The following is a 17,068-nucleotide window of genomic DNA, read 5'->3' on the forward strand; positions in this document are numbered from 1 at the left end:
CAAGCCTAGATCAAGACCGAAGATTGAATCCATCAGTCCACTCCTTCTGGTATCTCCCAATATTTTGCAAATTTTTAAATCTCATATGAAGCGAACCGAATACCTGATTTTATCCGAACTCTGCACATCGTAGTATTTTTACCAACTCAAAATTAAATCTGATAATGGGGCCCATCGGTTCACAATTTCTGGTACCTCCCCAACAAATTGTCAACATTTTGAAAAATTGTTAATCCAATATCAATCAAATGCAATGTCCCATTTAATACAAACCGTGGACATCGTAATGTTTCTTTCAAATATAAATTAAATTCGAAGATTGGGAATGGTCCACTCCTTTTGGTATTTCCCAAAAAAATTTTTCAAAATTGTGATGAGAATTATTGGTTTAACATCATGCGAAAGAGCATCAGATTTAGGGTCAACATTTTCAAAATTTGTAAATCTCATTTGAAGCGAAAATAATATACAAACTTTGCACCTCATAATACTTTTTGGTAGCCTATATCAAGCCCAAAGATGGGACCCATCGCTTCACTCCTTCTGATACCTAAAATTTGGAAAATAGTTAAATACAATATCAAGCGAATGAAGGGTCCGATTTGATTTCAACTTTGCACATCGTAACATTTTTATCATGTATACGTGGGACCCATCCGATTAGACATCATAATTTGTTTTTATAAAACCTACATTAAATCTGAACACGGTGTCTATAGGACAACTTATTCTGGTATCACCCCACTGATAAAGAAAAACATATCCGTTATATAAAGCAGCAGACCTATCGGCTATGTTGGCCCAACATTTCGGGCAACACATATGTTTTCTTTGAGTATTTACGAACAGAGGCTGTCTTGAATTTTTGATTATAGATGCTAAAGGCATCTCATTAATTTAAAAATAAATCCAGCCTCTTTTCAAAAATAATAATAATATCGAAATTTTATATATTTCAACAATTTATTTTAATAAAAATGATCTACTTATATTAAAATTCCTTCTTCGTCGATTTAATATCACTCCCTTGTCACAAACATCTCGACGAACCATGTTTACCGTCATTGCACACATTGCAACTGAGCATAACTTTGAACACAAGACATAAGATTGTAAAACGCTTAACTAAAATTGTACAAAATGTTGGCATTCAGTTAACGATTAACCGCGCAAGAGTAAAGTTCCAAATTTTCAGAGGGCGAACAAAACGAAAATCGATAACAAAAAACGTGAGTGTCATTCGCGACGAAGTGGAGGGAAAAATATAAAGAAAACTCAAATTAATTATACCAAAAAATAAAAATTAAAAAAAAAATAATAAACACATTGTTATTGTTGTTTTATTTTTAACAACAACAAAAAAGAGACAATACAATTATGTGTGCGTGAATCGTTGATATCTGGCCAATTAACATAAATATGTATAAATTTGGATAAATTTTGTATAAGCAGCCTTTGTGAAATGTTATGGAATTTACAAAAATAAAACTCTTTTCATTTTTTACATCATTTTTCGGCTTGCTAAAAATAAAATGAAAACAAAACCCAAAATAAAAGTTTATAAAAAACCCCTAAAAATAATAACGAAATTTTAAGAATTTGTAATAAAAGAAAATCAATGAAAACAACAAATCAATCTCAAGGCCGTTTAACTACATTATTTGTTATAAATTGCCCAAAACAATTACAATGAAGAAAAAAACACAAACGAAAAAAAGTACAACCACAATAATTGTTACCAAATTTGTTACGCTTCGTTCTGCAATTATAAACAATAAATTATTAATATTTTTTTATTAAAAAAAAGAAATAGCGAAAAAGATATATTGGTCATACGTGAATATGAATATCTATGTATGTGTGTGTGTGTGCGTGTAATATATTTTCTGTTAATAAAAATTACCAATATTTACCAAAAAGTACAATAACAACAAAAAAATTAAATAAAAACCAAAATACCTTTATATATTCACAACCAACCACCGATCGACCGACCGTCCAACCCGCCTAGCATACATAGTGCATATTTACTCTGATTGTACCTGTAACTGTGGCCGTATGGGCCAAAAGTGAGAGTGTTTGGCAATTGTCTAACCGGCCACATTTGGAATATCAGACGCGTTATATTGTATGAAGAACAATAACAACAACAAAGCCATCATAACCAACCCACAGACAACAAAACAAATGAAACCGAAAAAAGCAACAACAACTTGATTCATAAACTGACCAACCTCACAGTGTGTGAAATACGTGAATACTCAACTACAGCACAATAAGGCACATTGTTAACACTCTGAGAGCCGTATAGGATCCAAAAGTTTTCAATATAAAACGGCATTTACATTAGAACTTTTTGCAGGGTTAAACTACTTTATTAGGGATTCTTTACAGACGAGCTGAAGCAGGGAGTCTTTATAGACGAGCTGAAGCAGGAAGTCTTTATAGACGAGCTGAAGCAGGGAGTCTTTATAGACGAGCTGAAGCAGGGAGTCTTTATAGACGAGCTGAAGCAGGGAGTCTTTATAGACGAGCTGATGCAGGGAGTCTTTATAGACAAGCTGATGCAGGGAGTCTTTATAGACAAGCTGATGCAGGGAGTCTTTATAGACGATCTGAAGCAGGGAGTCTTTATAGACGAGCTGAAGCAGGGAGTCTTTATAGACGAGCTGAAGCAGGGAGTCTTTATAGACGAGCTGAAGCAGGGAGTCTTTATAGACGAGCTGAAGCAGGGAGTCTTTATAGACGAGCTGAAGCAGGGAGTCTTTATAGACGAGCTGAAGCAGGGAGTCTTTATAGACGAGCTGAAGCAGGGAGTCTTTATAGACGAGCTGAAGCAGGGAGTCTTTATAGACGAGCTGAAGCAGGGAGTCTTTATAGACGAGCTGAAGCAGGGAGTCTTTATAGACGAGCTGAAGCAGGGAGTCTTTATAGACGAGCTGAAGCAGGGAGTCTTTATAGACGAGCTGAAGCAGGGAGTCTTTATAGACGAGCTGAAGCAGGGAGTCTTTATAGACGAGCTGAAGCAGGGAGTCTTTATAGACGAGCTGAAGCAGGGAGTCTTTATAGACGAGCTGAAGCAGGGAGTCTTTATAGATGAGCTGATTCAGGGAGTCTTTATAGACGATCTGATGCAGGGAGTCTTTATAGACGAGCTGATGCAGGGAGTCTTTATAGACGAGCTGATGCAGGGAGTCTTTATAGACGAGCTGATGCAGGGAGTCTTTATAGACGAGCTGATGCAGGGAGTCTTTATAGACGAGCTGATGCAGGGAGTCTTTATAGACGAGCTGATGCAGGGAGTCTTTATAGACGAGCTGATGCAGGGAGTCTTTATAGACGAGCTGATGCAGGGAGTCTTTATAGACGAGCTGATGCAGGGAGTCTTTATAGACGAGCTGATGCAGGGAGTCTTTATAGACGAGCTGATGCAGGGAGTCTTTATAGACGAGCTGATGCAGGGAGTCTTTATAGACGAGCTGATGCAGGGAGTCTTTATAGACGAGCTGATGCAGGGAGTCTTTATAGACGAGCTGATGCAGGGAGTCTTTATAGACGAGCTGATGCAGGGAGTCTTTATAGAAGAGCTGATGCAGGGAGTCTTTATAGACGAGCTGATGCAGGGAGTCTTTATAGACGAGCTGATGCAGGGAGTCTTTATAGACGAGCTGTTTATAGACGAAATTGAACCAGGAGTATTTATAGACGAGCCGATGCAGGATTATAGGTGAAAAGAAGCAGGGTGTCTATTTATAGACTTACCTGTGAGTCTGTTATGGACAAAATGAAGGAAGTTTTTATAGAAGGACATCGAGGAATCTTTGTAGAACAGTGAAGGCGAGTGGAACTGAAGTGTGGATTTCTATGGGAGTTGAAGCATAGACTCTTTATTGAAGTGTTGACGGTATTTTTCATAGACGAGTTTTAATTAGTTTTTATAAATGCCGAATCGTGTTCCGAAAATTGTACATAGTATATTTCCCAGACTAAGGTCGCAGTGACCTGCATTCCTTCTTAAACTATAGAAATCCATAAAAACACCACAAAAAAACCGTTCACAACAAATAAAAATATTCTCTATACTATTTGAACAATCTTCGTATTTCATATATGAAAAATTAGACACTGTTTGCCATTCCAACATCAGTATATATTTCCTTGGTAAACGGTGCATATAGTGTTAAACAGTGAATAAAAACCACGACGATAATAATAACGTCGGATATAAAAATACCTATAACTCACAAAAAACGAGTTTTATACAGTCATGGCAAGTTGGTGGAATGGTTACAAAATGGCAACAAAAAACATTTAATTGTATTACTTGGCCAATATTTCAGCATGCCACATGTTGCACACATGAGGTATATGCTATATACACAATTACCCACACACACACACTGAGATACACATATGCTTGCGCTAACCCACTTTTGAGTTGGCCAATCCCCCCTCGGCTGTTTCCTTTGCAAATGTGAACAACCTTTAAACGAGTTTACCACTAAATACTTTTTTGCCAAACTGCCGTTCATTGCCTTGACAACATACATTACTTTCCATTTCAGTTCAGCTTATAAGGAATACTTCATAAGAAACGAAAGATAAACAATTCCGGTTCTTCATGTGATGTAATCTAAGCAAACAAAGTGCACCCCTCTCTTTTTTTCTATAAAACAACAACGCCCCCTATAAATGTTTAATAATGCCACAAAATTCACTCGACAAACAATCACATCACCATCATCAGCAGCAACAGCAGCAGTTTCATCATCAATCATCTGTTCCACAAGATATCAACAAGTTCGAGCGTCCTCATAGTCGACGCCATCAAGTTCGTCATTATGGCTTAAGCTTGTTAGCGTTACCAGTGCTAGCCATTATCTTGTTAGCCCAATGTAAGTATTTAATTTATTTATTTGATGAAATAGCCAATTATAATCTAACCACCTTTAAAATAAGGTCGAAACATCTTAGTAGGTCTTCCACTATCAAACATTATGGGTCGTATTTAACCAAACAATGGGTCGATGGGTCAAGTCGAATCTTTGTATTCCCTACATCAGAAGAAAACTTACATTTGTTGTGTTTATATAGACTAGTTGGAGGGAGTTCTTATAGACGATCTGAAGGGAGTCTTTATAGACGAGCTGACGGGAGTCTTTCTAGACGAGTTGGAGAGATTCTTTCTAGACAAGTTGGAGGAATTTTTTATAGGCGAGCTGAAGGGAGTGTTTATAGACGAACTAAAGGGAGTCTTTATAGACGAGCTGAAGGGAGTCTTTATAGACGAGCTGACGGGAGGCTTTATAGACGAGCTGACGGGAGTCTTTATAGACGAGCTGATGCAGGGAGTCTTTATAGACGAGCTGATGCAGGGAGTCTTTATAGACGAGCTGACGGGAGTCGTTATAGACGATCTGACGGGAGTCTTTATAGACGATCTGACGGGAGTCTTTACAGACGATCTGACGGGAGTCTTTATAGACGAGCTGAAGGGAGTCTTTATAGACGAGCTGAAGGGAGTCTTTATAGACGAGCTGACGGGAGGCTTTATAGACGAGCTGACGGGAGTCTTTATAGACGAGCTGACGGGAGTCTTTATAGACGAGCTGACGGGAGTCTTTATAGACGAGCTGACGGGAGTCTTTATAGACGATCTGACGGGAGTCTTTATAGACGATCTGACGGGAGTCTTTACAGACGATCTGACGGGAGTCTTTATAGACGAGCTGAAGGGAGTCTTTATAGACGAGCTGAAGGGAGTCTTTATAGACGAGCTGAAGGGAGTCTTTATAGACGAGCTGAAGGGAGTCTTTATAGACGAGCTGAAGGGAGTCTTTATAGACGAGCTGACGGGAGTCTGTATAGACGAGCTGAAGGGAGTCTTTATAGACGAGCTGAAGGGAGTCTTTATAGACGAGCTGAAGGGAGTCTTTATAGACGAGCTGACGGGAGTCTTTATAGACGAGCTGACGGGAGTCTTTATAGACGAGCTGACGGGAGTCTTTATAGACGAGCTGACGGGAGTCTTTATAGACGAGCTGACGGGAGTCTTTATAGACGAGCTGAAGGGAGTCTTTATAGACGAGCTGAAGGGAGTCTTTATAGACGAGCTGAAGGGAGTCTTTATAGACGAGCTGAAGGAAGTCTTTATAGACGAGCTGAAGGGAGTCTTTATAGACGAGCTGAAGGGAGTCTTTATAGACGAGCTGAAGGAAGTCTTTATAGACGAGCTGAAGGGAGTCTTTATAGACGAGCTGAAGGGAGTCTTTATAGACGAGCTGACGGGAGTCTTTATAGACGAGCTGACGGGAGTCTTTATAGACGAGCTGACGTGAGTCTTTATAGACGAGCTGAAGGGAGTCTTTATAGACGAGCTGACGGGAGTCTGTATAGACGAGCTGAAGGGAGTCTTTATAGACGAGCTGAAGGGAGTCTTTATAGACGAGCTGAAGGGAGTCTTTATAGACGAGCTGAAGGGAGTCTTTATAGACGAGCTGAAGGGAGTCTTTATAGACGAGCTGAAGGGAGTCTTTATAGACGAGCTGAAGGGAGTCTTTATAGACGAGCTGAAGGGAGTCTTTATAGACGAGCTGAAGGGAGTCTTTATAGACGAGCTGAAGGGAGTCTTAATAGACAAGCTGAAGGGAGTCTTTATAGACGAGCTGAAGGGAGTCTTAATAGACAAGCTGAAGATAGTTTTTATATGCAATATCAAATCAATTCTGAGTGTTATATCAGAGTATGTTTAGAGGATATTTTTATTAAACAACCTCCTTCTATTTCGAGTCCATGTGCGTCTTCTTCATCCTTCTATTTTTTGGATCCGTATATTGAATACAATATAAAGAGGCTCTTTAACCTCCAAAAATTCCACAAAAATTTCGCTCATAAGATTTCTGGCAGGGGCCCAAAGACGAGAAATTCATATTTGTATGTTTTTTCCATCCCTTTGCCACTTCTATTCGATTTTTGTGGCACAATTAAAATTTATAATTTTTATATTTAAACTCAAAATGTAAGTACACGACATTTTTTACCGGTGAAACTTGACGACTACTTAAAATAGTTTATTTCCGCTATTTCAAACAAAATTAAATTTGTATTTGTCGAAATAAAATAAAAAATTCTTTGAACGAAAAGCATTTTTTACACATTTTTAATTAAATTTCCAACAAATTTGAGGTCTTTATTTTATATGTTTGCTGCTTCGGCTTGAAACTGGTTTTTGGTTGGACTTTTGAAATTTGAGGCATCCATAATGCGTGAACATCTGTCGGATATACAACAACTATATCGAGCGCTGTTCGTAGCCAAAGTGTCAAGGTCATTGGAAATAACCGAGAAAAAACAATAAGCATAGTTATTATCATTGGACTTTGTTGGGGTTTTAATGTTTTTTCAACAACAACAACATTTAGAATAGATCTGTCTCCTTGTAGTGATTTCTGAATAGAAGATTATAAAGTAATTCAAATTATGCGGTATTTTTTCTATTTTCATTGGGGCCTTACGTTCGAATTCTTTGAGGCATAAATTAGCCATTTCAAATGTTAGTGATCTAAGGTCGCTGTGATTAACTTTATGATAATCAACGGTTTTTAACAATGAATCTAAATTAACAGAATTCAGGGTTAAAATAGAAGATAACATAGACATACGCTTTGATTGTTAACTATGAGAAGTTAACACCCTATAATTCTTGAAACTATAATTAAATGTATTGACAAGGATATTTATTTGTTCATTAGGCAATTACAAAGTTTTTTTTATTCAAGGTTTTACGAATTTTTCAATTTTTCACTAAAAACTAATATTGACAATTGTTTCAAAAGAATTGGAATGCCTAATGAGAACATGGTATGTTAAATTACGCCATCAAATTGACCCGTCATGATGAATGATGCCTATTCTATTCACTATGGTGACAAAAATCCAGAGTTATATAAATAGTTGTATATCGATCGGTCAAATTATAAGAAATCTATTACCTCGAAAAACAAATTACATTAAATGGTTTATTAGTTCTTTGACATAGGCAATACAGGGGGAATAGCCCCTAAATTGACTGGGTTATTTCGTTCCTTATAAACAAATTGCGCCATTAGGCCAAAAAGTACGCCATTAGGCCAAAATGACCTATCTACGAAATCGGTGAATAAAGTCGACGGGACAAAAATTATAAAATCCAATATCTCTCCTCCTTTAACTTCAAAATTTTATAATCGGTGTTAACAACAATAGATTTTTTAGAGTGTATGATCATGATCATTTCCGACACTACAATCTATACTGATAAAAGAGTAAAGTGAATGTCACTCTTGGTCCAAATGTGACACTCTTGGTCCAAATGTGACAGATAAGGCTGGGTTTTTGGAAATTCGTACTAGAACGGTACTAAATATGGTATCATTTGTATTTGGCGAACCAGAAATTCGAACTATAAGTATCCGAAAAGTACTGAAATGTACTAAATTTGGTAAAATTTCGTAGCGTGTGAATGGATTGAGCTAAAAACTTGATATTTGGAATGCAAATTAAGGTTGAGAAGTAGTAGAATATGAGGAGAGTTTGGAAAGCGTGTACTCATGTGTACGAAAAGTACTATATGGTACAATATTTGGTACACATTTGATTTGGAGGTACAAATCGAGCTGGAATCCTGAAAATTGAAAGTAACATTACCGTCGGAGTCTAGGATTGGAATATGTATGTAGTTTTGAAAAATGTTTACTTATGTGTACGAAAAGTACTAAATCATACTATAATTGGTGCAATTTTGATTTGGGTGAACCGATAGAGCTGGAACAATGACGTTTGGATCATTGTAGGGATGTAGGGTTAGGGTCAGGATTCAGTTTAACAAATTAATACTTATGGGTACTAGATATGGTACAATTTTTTTATGGTGAACCAATAGAGCTAGAATCATGAAATTTGGAGTCAGGATCACTGTTAATGTGTAAGATTGAAATATGTTGGAGGTTTTGTAAATTCGTACTACTGTGTACAATAGAATTGGAATCCTGAAACTTGGATTTAGAATCACTGTGGGGTGTAGGATTGGGGCATGTAGGAAGTTTTGGAAATTGGTACTACTGTGTACTAAATTTGGTACAATTTTAATTGTGGGTGAACCAATAGAGTTTGAATCCTGAAATTTGAATTTAGAATCATTGTGGGGGTGTAGGATCGGAGTATGCAGGAAGTTTTGTCAGTTGGTTGAGGAGGGTACTTATGGAAGTAATGTGTGCTAAATTGTAAAATTTGCATTTGGGTAAACCTTTAGAGCTCCAATCATGAAATTTGGTACTAAATGGTACTCAAATTTAATTTGTAGTCGATATTAATGTGTAGATTGTTTTTTTTTTTTTGACATATGCAGTTTTCTGTGAAAATAAAATAATATGTTAATACATGTTGAAATATTTCCTACATTCGCTAACGAATTTGCGGGCATATGCTAGTGTATATGTATTCTGTTGTAATTACTCTAGCTTCTAAACGAATTGAGATAGATCGCCAAAATTTTGCATAGAGTTGTTTTTTTTTTTTTTTTTTGTCTGCTGGCAAGTCAAGTTCGAAGATGAGCTATATTGGTCCATGATTTAGGCATAGCCCCCATATAAGAGCGCGATATTCAAGCGAAATGGCTGAAATGTGGTACAATGGGTACCAAAAGTCTCCACCAAATGATAAATACCGGTCCACTTTTTCTGACATTTCCAATTTTCGGTATTTTTGGGGTTCTTTTCAACCGCTGCATTAATTGACAAACATGTCCCTTGTAACCTATGCCAAATTTCATTTCATTAGCGCAGATTTAGAGTGGTTTTTGTTTAATCTAACTATTCATTATGCTACAATACAGTGCTCTGTTGAAAATTTAGCGTAATAAATTTAAGCTATGTTATGCAAAATTTTGTGTCAATCGGCCTAAATATAACTCTTTGCTGCACCATTTCCTAAAAGTCGGACGAATATATATACAGCAGTTATATCTAAATCTGAACCGATTTCATTAATTTCAACAGGGTTCGTCCTTGGGGTAAATAAATGATCTGTGCCAAATTTCATCTCATTCGGATAACAAATACAGCCCCATACCATTACACAGCCTCCTCTGTGCTTTACGATTGGAATTGTGTGTTTAGGTCCATGGTATTATTCGCTCTGCGCCATAACTTACTTGGTACATCCGAACCAAACAAGTTCTATTTGTTTTCATCAGCAGAAATGATAGATTTCCTTTTTTGGTGTTCCTGAACGAACTACAATCGGGTTTCCCGGTTTTTGAATGACTTTTATAGTACAACTCTACCATGAAGACCATGCTTACGCAAAATTTTTCGAATTGTTTCTGGCATACATTTCTTTTCCAGATATTTCTTTGCCGATGATCCAAAACTAAGCGCACTTAAACTTGCTGAATTTAAGTGCACTTAGTTTTGGATTATCGGCCACTTGTCGAAGCAACCACTTTCAGTTTCTTACATTGAATAGTTTTTTTCTCGCTGGTTTTCGGTTTGTTGCAAATTCGATTCTCGGTTTTCTGTCTCAATATAAATTTTTTTTTTTGGACAGCAGATCGAATAATATTGAGTATTCCCGCTATTTTCCGTTGATATTATCCTAGTTCAGCATGTTGAAGAACTAATTTTCTCTCGGAAATCGTTGTGTGGCGTCCCATGGTCTCAAATTCTCACGATGCCTATTCAAATAAGCATAAAGTGTAAAACAAATTCTGGTGCAATATTTAACATGATTTTCCAGGGGAAGATTTATTTTATAATTCATTATTTACATTACTATAAGGTTTTAAGAGCAGCTCTTGTATATATCAAAAGTGGTGTAGAGTATCATATAGTCGGCCCCTCCGACTTTTGTTTTTTTACTGGTTTTAAAGTTCAAATCTTTGTCGTAAATTTATAGACGAAGATGTTATAAATAAGGAGCTGGCCATGACATAAACATATGACCCGTCTATATTATTTCCATCAACTCGAAACTTGGTGTATTTGAGAACAGAAAATATAATTTTGTAAGGCTGCGACAAAACTAAAAATAAAAATTCGTCTACAACATGTTAAAGCCCACGCAAAACAATTCCCAACAATGTTGTCAATATCTGCCAAAATCGAAGAGTAGTAACACTCCCCTCCCATTACCTCTTTTCACTCTCGTACAATTATTGCGACATTTGAAGTGTTAAAATCAAAAATGTTTGGTATGTAAACAATTTAGGTGAGGTCGCAAACAGAGATCATCGACAGCATATCTCAATACTTTATTTTGTTTACTTTTTTAAGATAAATATGAAATAACAGTTAGGATTCCATGACATTTATCCGTGATTATGCATTAACAATAAACTAAGCCCCTTATTTATTCGATCGTTGAAGCATTTACTCGAAATGATCCGTTTAGGGTAATTTTGATGCGCAGATGCGTGCCGTCGTCAAGTAGCTGCCTATAAGACAAATTAAAGTATGTATTATGTAATTTTATACACTTTGAGATGAGTCCGATTTTTTTATGTTGAATTAATACACAATTTCGAAGAATGCCATCTTAGTTGGTGTATTACTCATATAACCATTAACCAAATGTTGTTTAGCTGTGGAATGTGGATGAGTGTTAATTGAATTTGAGTTCAAGTTTTTTCATACACTTTTTTAGTCGACAAATTAATGAGGGTTGTCCTCATTTTGAGTTGACTTATTGACAAAATACGTATATTGAAAACATTGGGTTAACTGATCTCAGAAACACGTTTACCAAACCTAGATCAAATACGATAAGGGACATTTTAATGGTTAAAATTTGTATTATTGAAAATAAAAAAAACACATATGAAATGGATATAAATTCCTGATTAGATAGTTATTTGAAAAGAGAGACGTGAGTTTTGAATATGTCCTCGTAGGCATAAACTGTTCGCTCTGAACTTAGTTTATATATGTTAGAGAGATCCTCTCTTTCATTTTGTATACATTTTGATCATATTTTATATTATTGGCCTACTCTTAATATTTTTGGGTACTTCTCCTGCTTCTCTAACTCAAATTCATGTGTTTTTCGCCCAAGCCAAGAGCTGTCGCATTTAGAAAATAAAGGTCGAAATCTTCAAAAAGCGTTGCCAATGTCCATAGCACAGAAAATTTCTATAAATTTGATATTCTTATTTTGATTTTACCTTTTAATAGGTGCTACATCTTTTCTCGTTGTCTTATTGCCATCCATGGTCGCATGTCAAGTCACAATTAGAAAAACCATCACATATAACAATGTTAAACACTCTGTAGGTCACGTTGATCGTATCTAATATATATATCGAAATAATTTGGAAAATACATATGCGAATTTTTTAATAACAATGCAGTGTCTCAAATAAGCAAACAATGAAATGCTAAACTAGCCACAATGGAGTTAGTGGAGAGACGGAGTTTGTTAGCAAGAGAAACAATAGCCAGACACATAACCACCATGAGAGGGGAGAAGCGGATTGCCCATGCCGAAACAAAACACAGCCGAACAGAGTAAAGTAAGACGAAGAAAGAAAATAGTTTTTATATTAATGAAACGTTTACATATGTTTGAAAAATAGTGTTTTTCTCATGATTTTAAGAAAATTTACTTGTAATCCAAGTGGGATATGTGGACAATATGAAAAAAGTATGAATCGAATTATAAAAATATTCCCTAACATTTTTTCTGTGAGGTGTGTAATTTGAAACTGGTTTAAGTCCATTTCTTCTTATATTGAGATATTTAATGGTTTGGGTTTTATTTGTGGCTTTGTGCCCATAAACATGGTAGAATATATAACGAAATATGTTCCGTAAACTTTTCTAGAAAACCAAGATTTATATCAGAACCTAAATTAGTTTTAAACCATTTTCAAAATAAACGACTCATATGTAGACTATGTAAATGAAAATCGGCTGATGTTCATGCTCTGAGAATATTAAAGGCACTCTGGTTGAAAAATATTAGGAATTTCAACTTATCGAAAATGAAGCGAGATCATTACATTGGTGCTATTGAAAACTAAGGACATATATTGAAAATTGTCTGGGAATGTTTTTTATTTACCAGCAATTTTAAATGCTAAATTACAATCACGTTGGTGAAAAAATACGCAAAATTAGGCGGGTCCTTGTTTATATGGGATATTGGTTCATGTTTTGAATCTATATCCAAATTTGTCTACCATTTTCATGGAGAAAATTCGGCTGAAACTTTAAAAATATTGCAAAAGATGAGGATGCCTTTATGTGGTATCTATATTGAAATATGAAACTTTTTTGAAATATTATTTCTCAATCTCCATGAACCCGGAATACAAAATGTAATGTAAAATGTTGGAATGTAAAATGTTGGAAAATGAGGCTATACCTCAATATGGACCTATTGACTTGGATATCTTCTGCATTGATATATCTCAGCCTTCAAAAACCCGATATGCCGAATTACGAACCTGATAGGTTCTTTATGCTCTAAGATACAATTTGGAAAACAAAGATACAATTTGGAAAAAGTTTTCAACAGGAATTTGAAATGTCAATTACAGCCACTTCGGTGGAAAAAGCGGCTAAAACATTCAAAGTTCGGAAAATGAGGCGGGCCGTCTTTATATGGCTTTATGTTAAAAGTTGGATTGAAAGTTTTGTGTACAAATGCTTCCCAAGAACGGTTTTAGAACTCAAACAAATCAAATTTACTATAGAAGAAACATATTTTTTCGAGTTCATCGCATTAAAGTTGCAATGTTGTAGATGCACAATTTAGTTATTAGTTGAGGTCATTATTGTGGATGAAAGCCGTGCAGAATATTTTCAAAGTATTTCTGGTTTTTGATTAAGTCTTCCCTATGTCTACTCCACTCGATTTTAGTATTTTGAAGGTTTAAGCAAAATGTTTCCAATCTCATTTGTTTATAAATTGCCTTTCTTGAATTCTTAGTTATCGATCAACATATTTACAAAAAATATAATTTAGGTAAAGTTTATAGTAAATCCCCATTTTGCTATTAATTTAATAATTGAGTTCATGATGAATAGAATATATTGGCAAAAATACAAAATTTTGGAATTTAAAATGTTTCCTATTATTTTACAAATTTTACTTTTTAACTAATACTTATACGTCTTCTTTTTCTCATTTCAGGTTCCCCATCTTCGGCCTTAGTTGTTCCCAATGAATTACCCTCTATCTTGTCGCTAGTTTATTCAAATATACCGCCCATCAAAAAAGGTTATCTTTCAAAACAAATTTTAAACGTCAACCCATAAGCCAAACTAGTCTAAATTTTATATTCTCCTCTTTTACAGGCACAGATTCACGTCTCGGATTTGGTTTTAGACTTGGCAATCATGCTGATTTCCAAGTTATGGTTGAATTGGGTCCACAAAAAGAAACACGCCCCATTGGTGATCAGGATAGTGGATCATCTTTCAATAAACGACAGGTGAACAGGCAGCAACAACGTGCTGTACAAAGAGATGCCATAAGGGCAGAACAACAATCACAAGTGACTAAAACCACTGAAACTCAAACAACAAATTCCTGGCTAGAAAAATGGGCCAGTCAAGTAAATGATGCCAAAACGGCTAAAAAGCAAGCTGCACCCAAAGCGAAGCCATACAAAAAACCCATTGCAACCAAACCTGCCCAAGCTGTACCCTCAATGCCTCAACAAATGAAAACACAAGCCCAGGCCATTCAACAGTTACAAATGCTGTATAAAATGGCCACCTCAACAACAGACGAAGACTTGACGCCAACCACTAGCAGTACAACTGTGGCCCCCAATGCCCCTATACAAAATCTCCAGGAACGTTTAAAACTTTACAAACCTCCGGCAAATTTAGAAGAATTACAAATTTTAATGCAAAAATCCCAGGCTCAAACAAAAGCGGAAGTCACCAAAGAACTGATGGATGTCAATTTGGATGAGTGATTATGACCGCAACTGGGAATTTAGTTTTACTGGTGACATTGTACCTATATTTCATACATATCTTTTGTATTATATCATACACACTTTCTTTTGTAAATAAATTGTTTGGTAGATGTAAGATCTATATTTTGACAGTGAAAATAAATGTTTGTATTTCTTCATATTCATAGAAACCTTGAACTAATGTTCAGACTTTTGAATATAGGAATCAACAAAATTCTGAAACAAAGAAAAAGGACGTAGTTGAAGCTGTTCTAGAGTTTGAAAAGAACAATTTCAGACGCTTATTGATTACTCGAACCTCCACTTGAATGAACATATACCTATTGTTAGTCGAGACCCATATTTCAACATTTTCTCTGAGTATGAGTTTTTGAAGTCTAGTCAAATCCAATGATTCTTGTCCATGGAAGCCCTCGAACTAGATTTCAGAAACGTATGTCAAGGTTGTTTCCAACCATTTTAAAATAACATGTATTCTCTCGGAGAGTTCATCATTTTTTGAAAGATTTTAGGAGGGTATTCAGGCAGCTAGAATATTCATATAACTATGAATACCAGTGCGAATTTCAGCCAATTTGTTTTCTTCTGTTTAGAAAGTGCTTCGGGTTCGGTGGTGGTCGTAAGGTTTTCAACAAGGTTTAACTTAGAATAAATATTTCGTTCCCGACACTGTCAAAGAGTGAAGCGCCATTCCCCTGCTGAACAACAGTGCGATATTGGCAACCCTCTTAGATTTGAAATTTCGAAGTTTTTATTTGTGCATACAAAAATTTGTAAACTTAAGTTCATATATTTTTATACCTATTAAAAATACCATATGTAAAAATTCATCACTATGCATGCCAAAAGTCTATACCATTTCCTGAACGGGTTTTATATAAATTTAAAGTCATTTTCTTATTGATATGTGGTCAAAATCCAATATAGGTCAGTGCGATATAGCAGTGGCAAGGTCAGTTAAAAGCAGTCCATGAAAATAGTTCATGTCATCTTTCCTGAATTCAAGTTCATTACTTTGCAAAAACAAAAAAAAAAAGATTCAATCACATTAGTAACGGACTTCCGTAATCCAACGATTCGGATATATCTTTCAAAAGTCATAATACTCGTAATATGGAATAAATATAGGAACTGGATGTTGAAAAACAAGTATCAATTATCGGATACTTATAATAATAGCGAGTATGTCTTGAGTTTACACCTATACTATTTTAGCTCCATTCAAACTTCGATTCACTCTCAGGCTACAAGTACATCCATTTCATTTGAAATGTTAATATTGAAAATTGAAAATATCTTGTAATAATGGTCACATATATAGATCATATCGCTTATTTAACTCAAAAAACACGATTTTGCAGAAAATGCGTTTGAAGTTTTAAATTTACTCACACTTTATATGGGACAGAGGAACTTCTACAGCGACTCAATTAGAGTGTGTAAGAGATGTTCATATGAATTTTTTACACCACATGAGGTCTATTATAGCGAACAATCGTGCATCAATAACTCGAAAATCACGTTTTTTGAGTTATGCCTCTATTGCAGAAAATGAGCGATATATAGATCATATAAATAAACCCGCGAAGTTTTATCATACATACATACTAATTTTTTTACGGCAATATTCTGGTGTGGGAAATGTGAACTAATTTCTGTATTAAATTGGTTTCGGACTGTGATATGCTATTGTGAATTATTGGTTACTCCAAGACACAATCCAATTGTTGTTATTACAAACAGAGCCATCTACATTTGAATATAACAATTAATAATATCCAATTTAAATATGAAATGGTTTTTTGCATAGAAGAGGTTAAAATAATTTCTTAAAGCATGAACTTTCTCTAAAATTGTCGGACAGAACTGCAGTTTGCAGACTCATTGTTATAAGCATAGGGGAGAGGGGCACCTTTCAACTATGAACCTTTGAATCTTGGTTTAACAGTTTTTTTCGACCCGCATTAAATTTCAAATGCGAAATTAACTGTAATTTTCATCATATAGTATGAACATAATTTTTTACGTTACTTTATGCTTTAATAAATTTTGATCTGATTCGATTTAATTTATTTGATATTGATATTTCCTCACATGCTGCAA

At 35.3% G+C, this 17,068-nt stretch overlaps 1 protein-coding gene across 1 annotated transcript; it reads left to right on the plus strand.

Moving 5' to 3' along the window:
• The first annotated feature begins 4,702 nt into the window (after positions 1-4,702).
• On the plus strand, positions 4,703-14,962 carry LOC133322807 (uncharacterized). Its single transcript, XM_061531763.1, has 3 exons — positions 4,703-4,895; positions 14,170-14,256; positions 14,334-14,962. The coding sequence occupies exons 1-3, from the start codon at positions 4,703-4,705 to the stop codon at positions 14,960-14,962; spliced, it is 909 nt and encodes a 302-aa protein (XP_061387747.1).
• The last annotated feature ends 2,106 nt before the right edge of the window (positions 14,963-17,068 follow it).

Source organism: Musca vetustissima, unplaced genomic scaffold (genome assembly GCF_032173495.1).
Source record: "Musca vetustissima isolate MV318-11 ecotype Yass unplaced genomic scaffold, APGP_CSIRO_Mvet_v1 utg8404, whole genome shotgun sequence".
NCBI classification, from domain to species: domain Eukaryota; kingdom Metazoa; phylum Arthropoda; class Insecta; order Diptera; family Muscidae; genus Musca; species Musca vetustissima.

Coding starts and splice junctions, on each gene's coding strand:
- LOC133322807 (XM_061531763.1), top strand. CDS start 4,703: ATGCCACAAAATTCACTCGACAAACAATCACATCACCATCATCAGCAG. Junction 4,896..14,169: donor CATTATCTTGTTAGCCCAAT/GTAAGTATTTAA, acceptor TTCTCATTTCAG/GTTCCCCATCTTCGGCCTTA. Junction 14,257..14,333: donor TATACCGCCCATCAAAAAAG/GTTATCTTTCAA, acceptor CCTCTTTTACAG/GCACAGATTCACGTCTCGGA.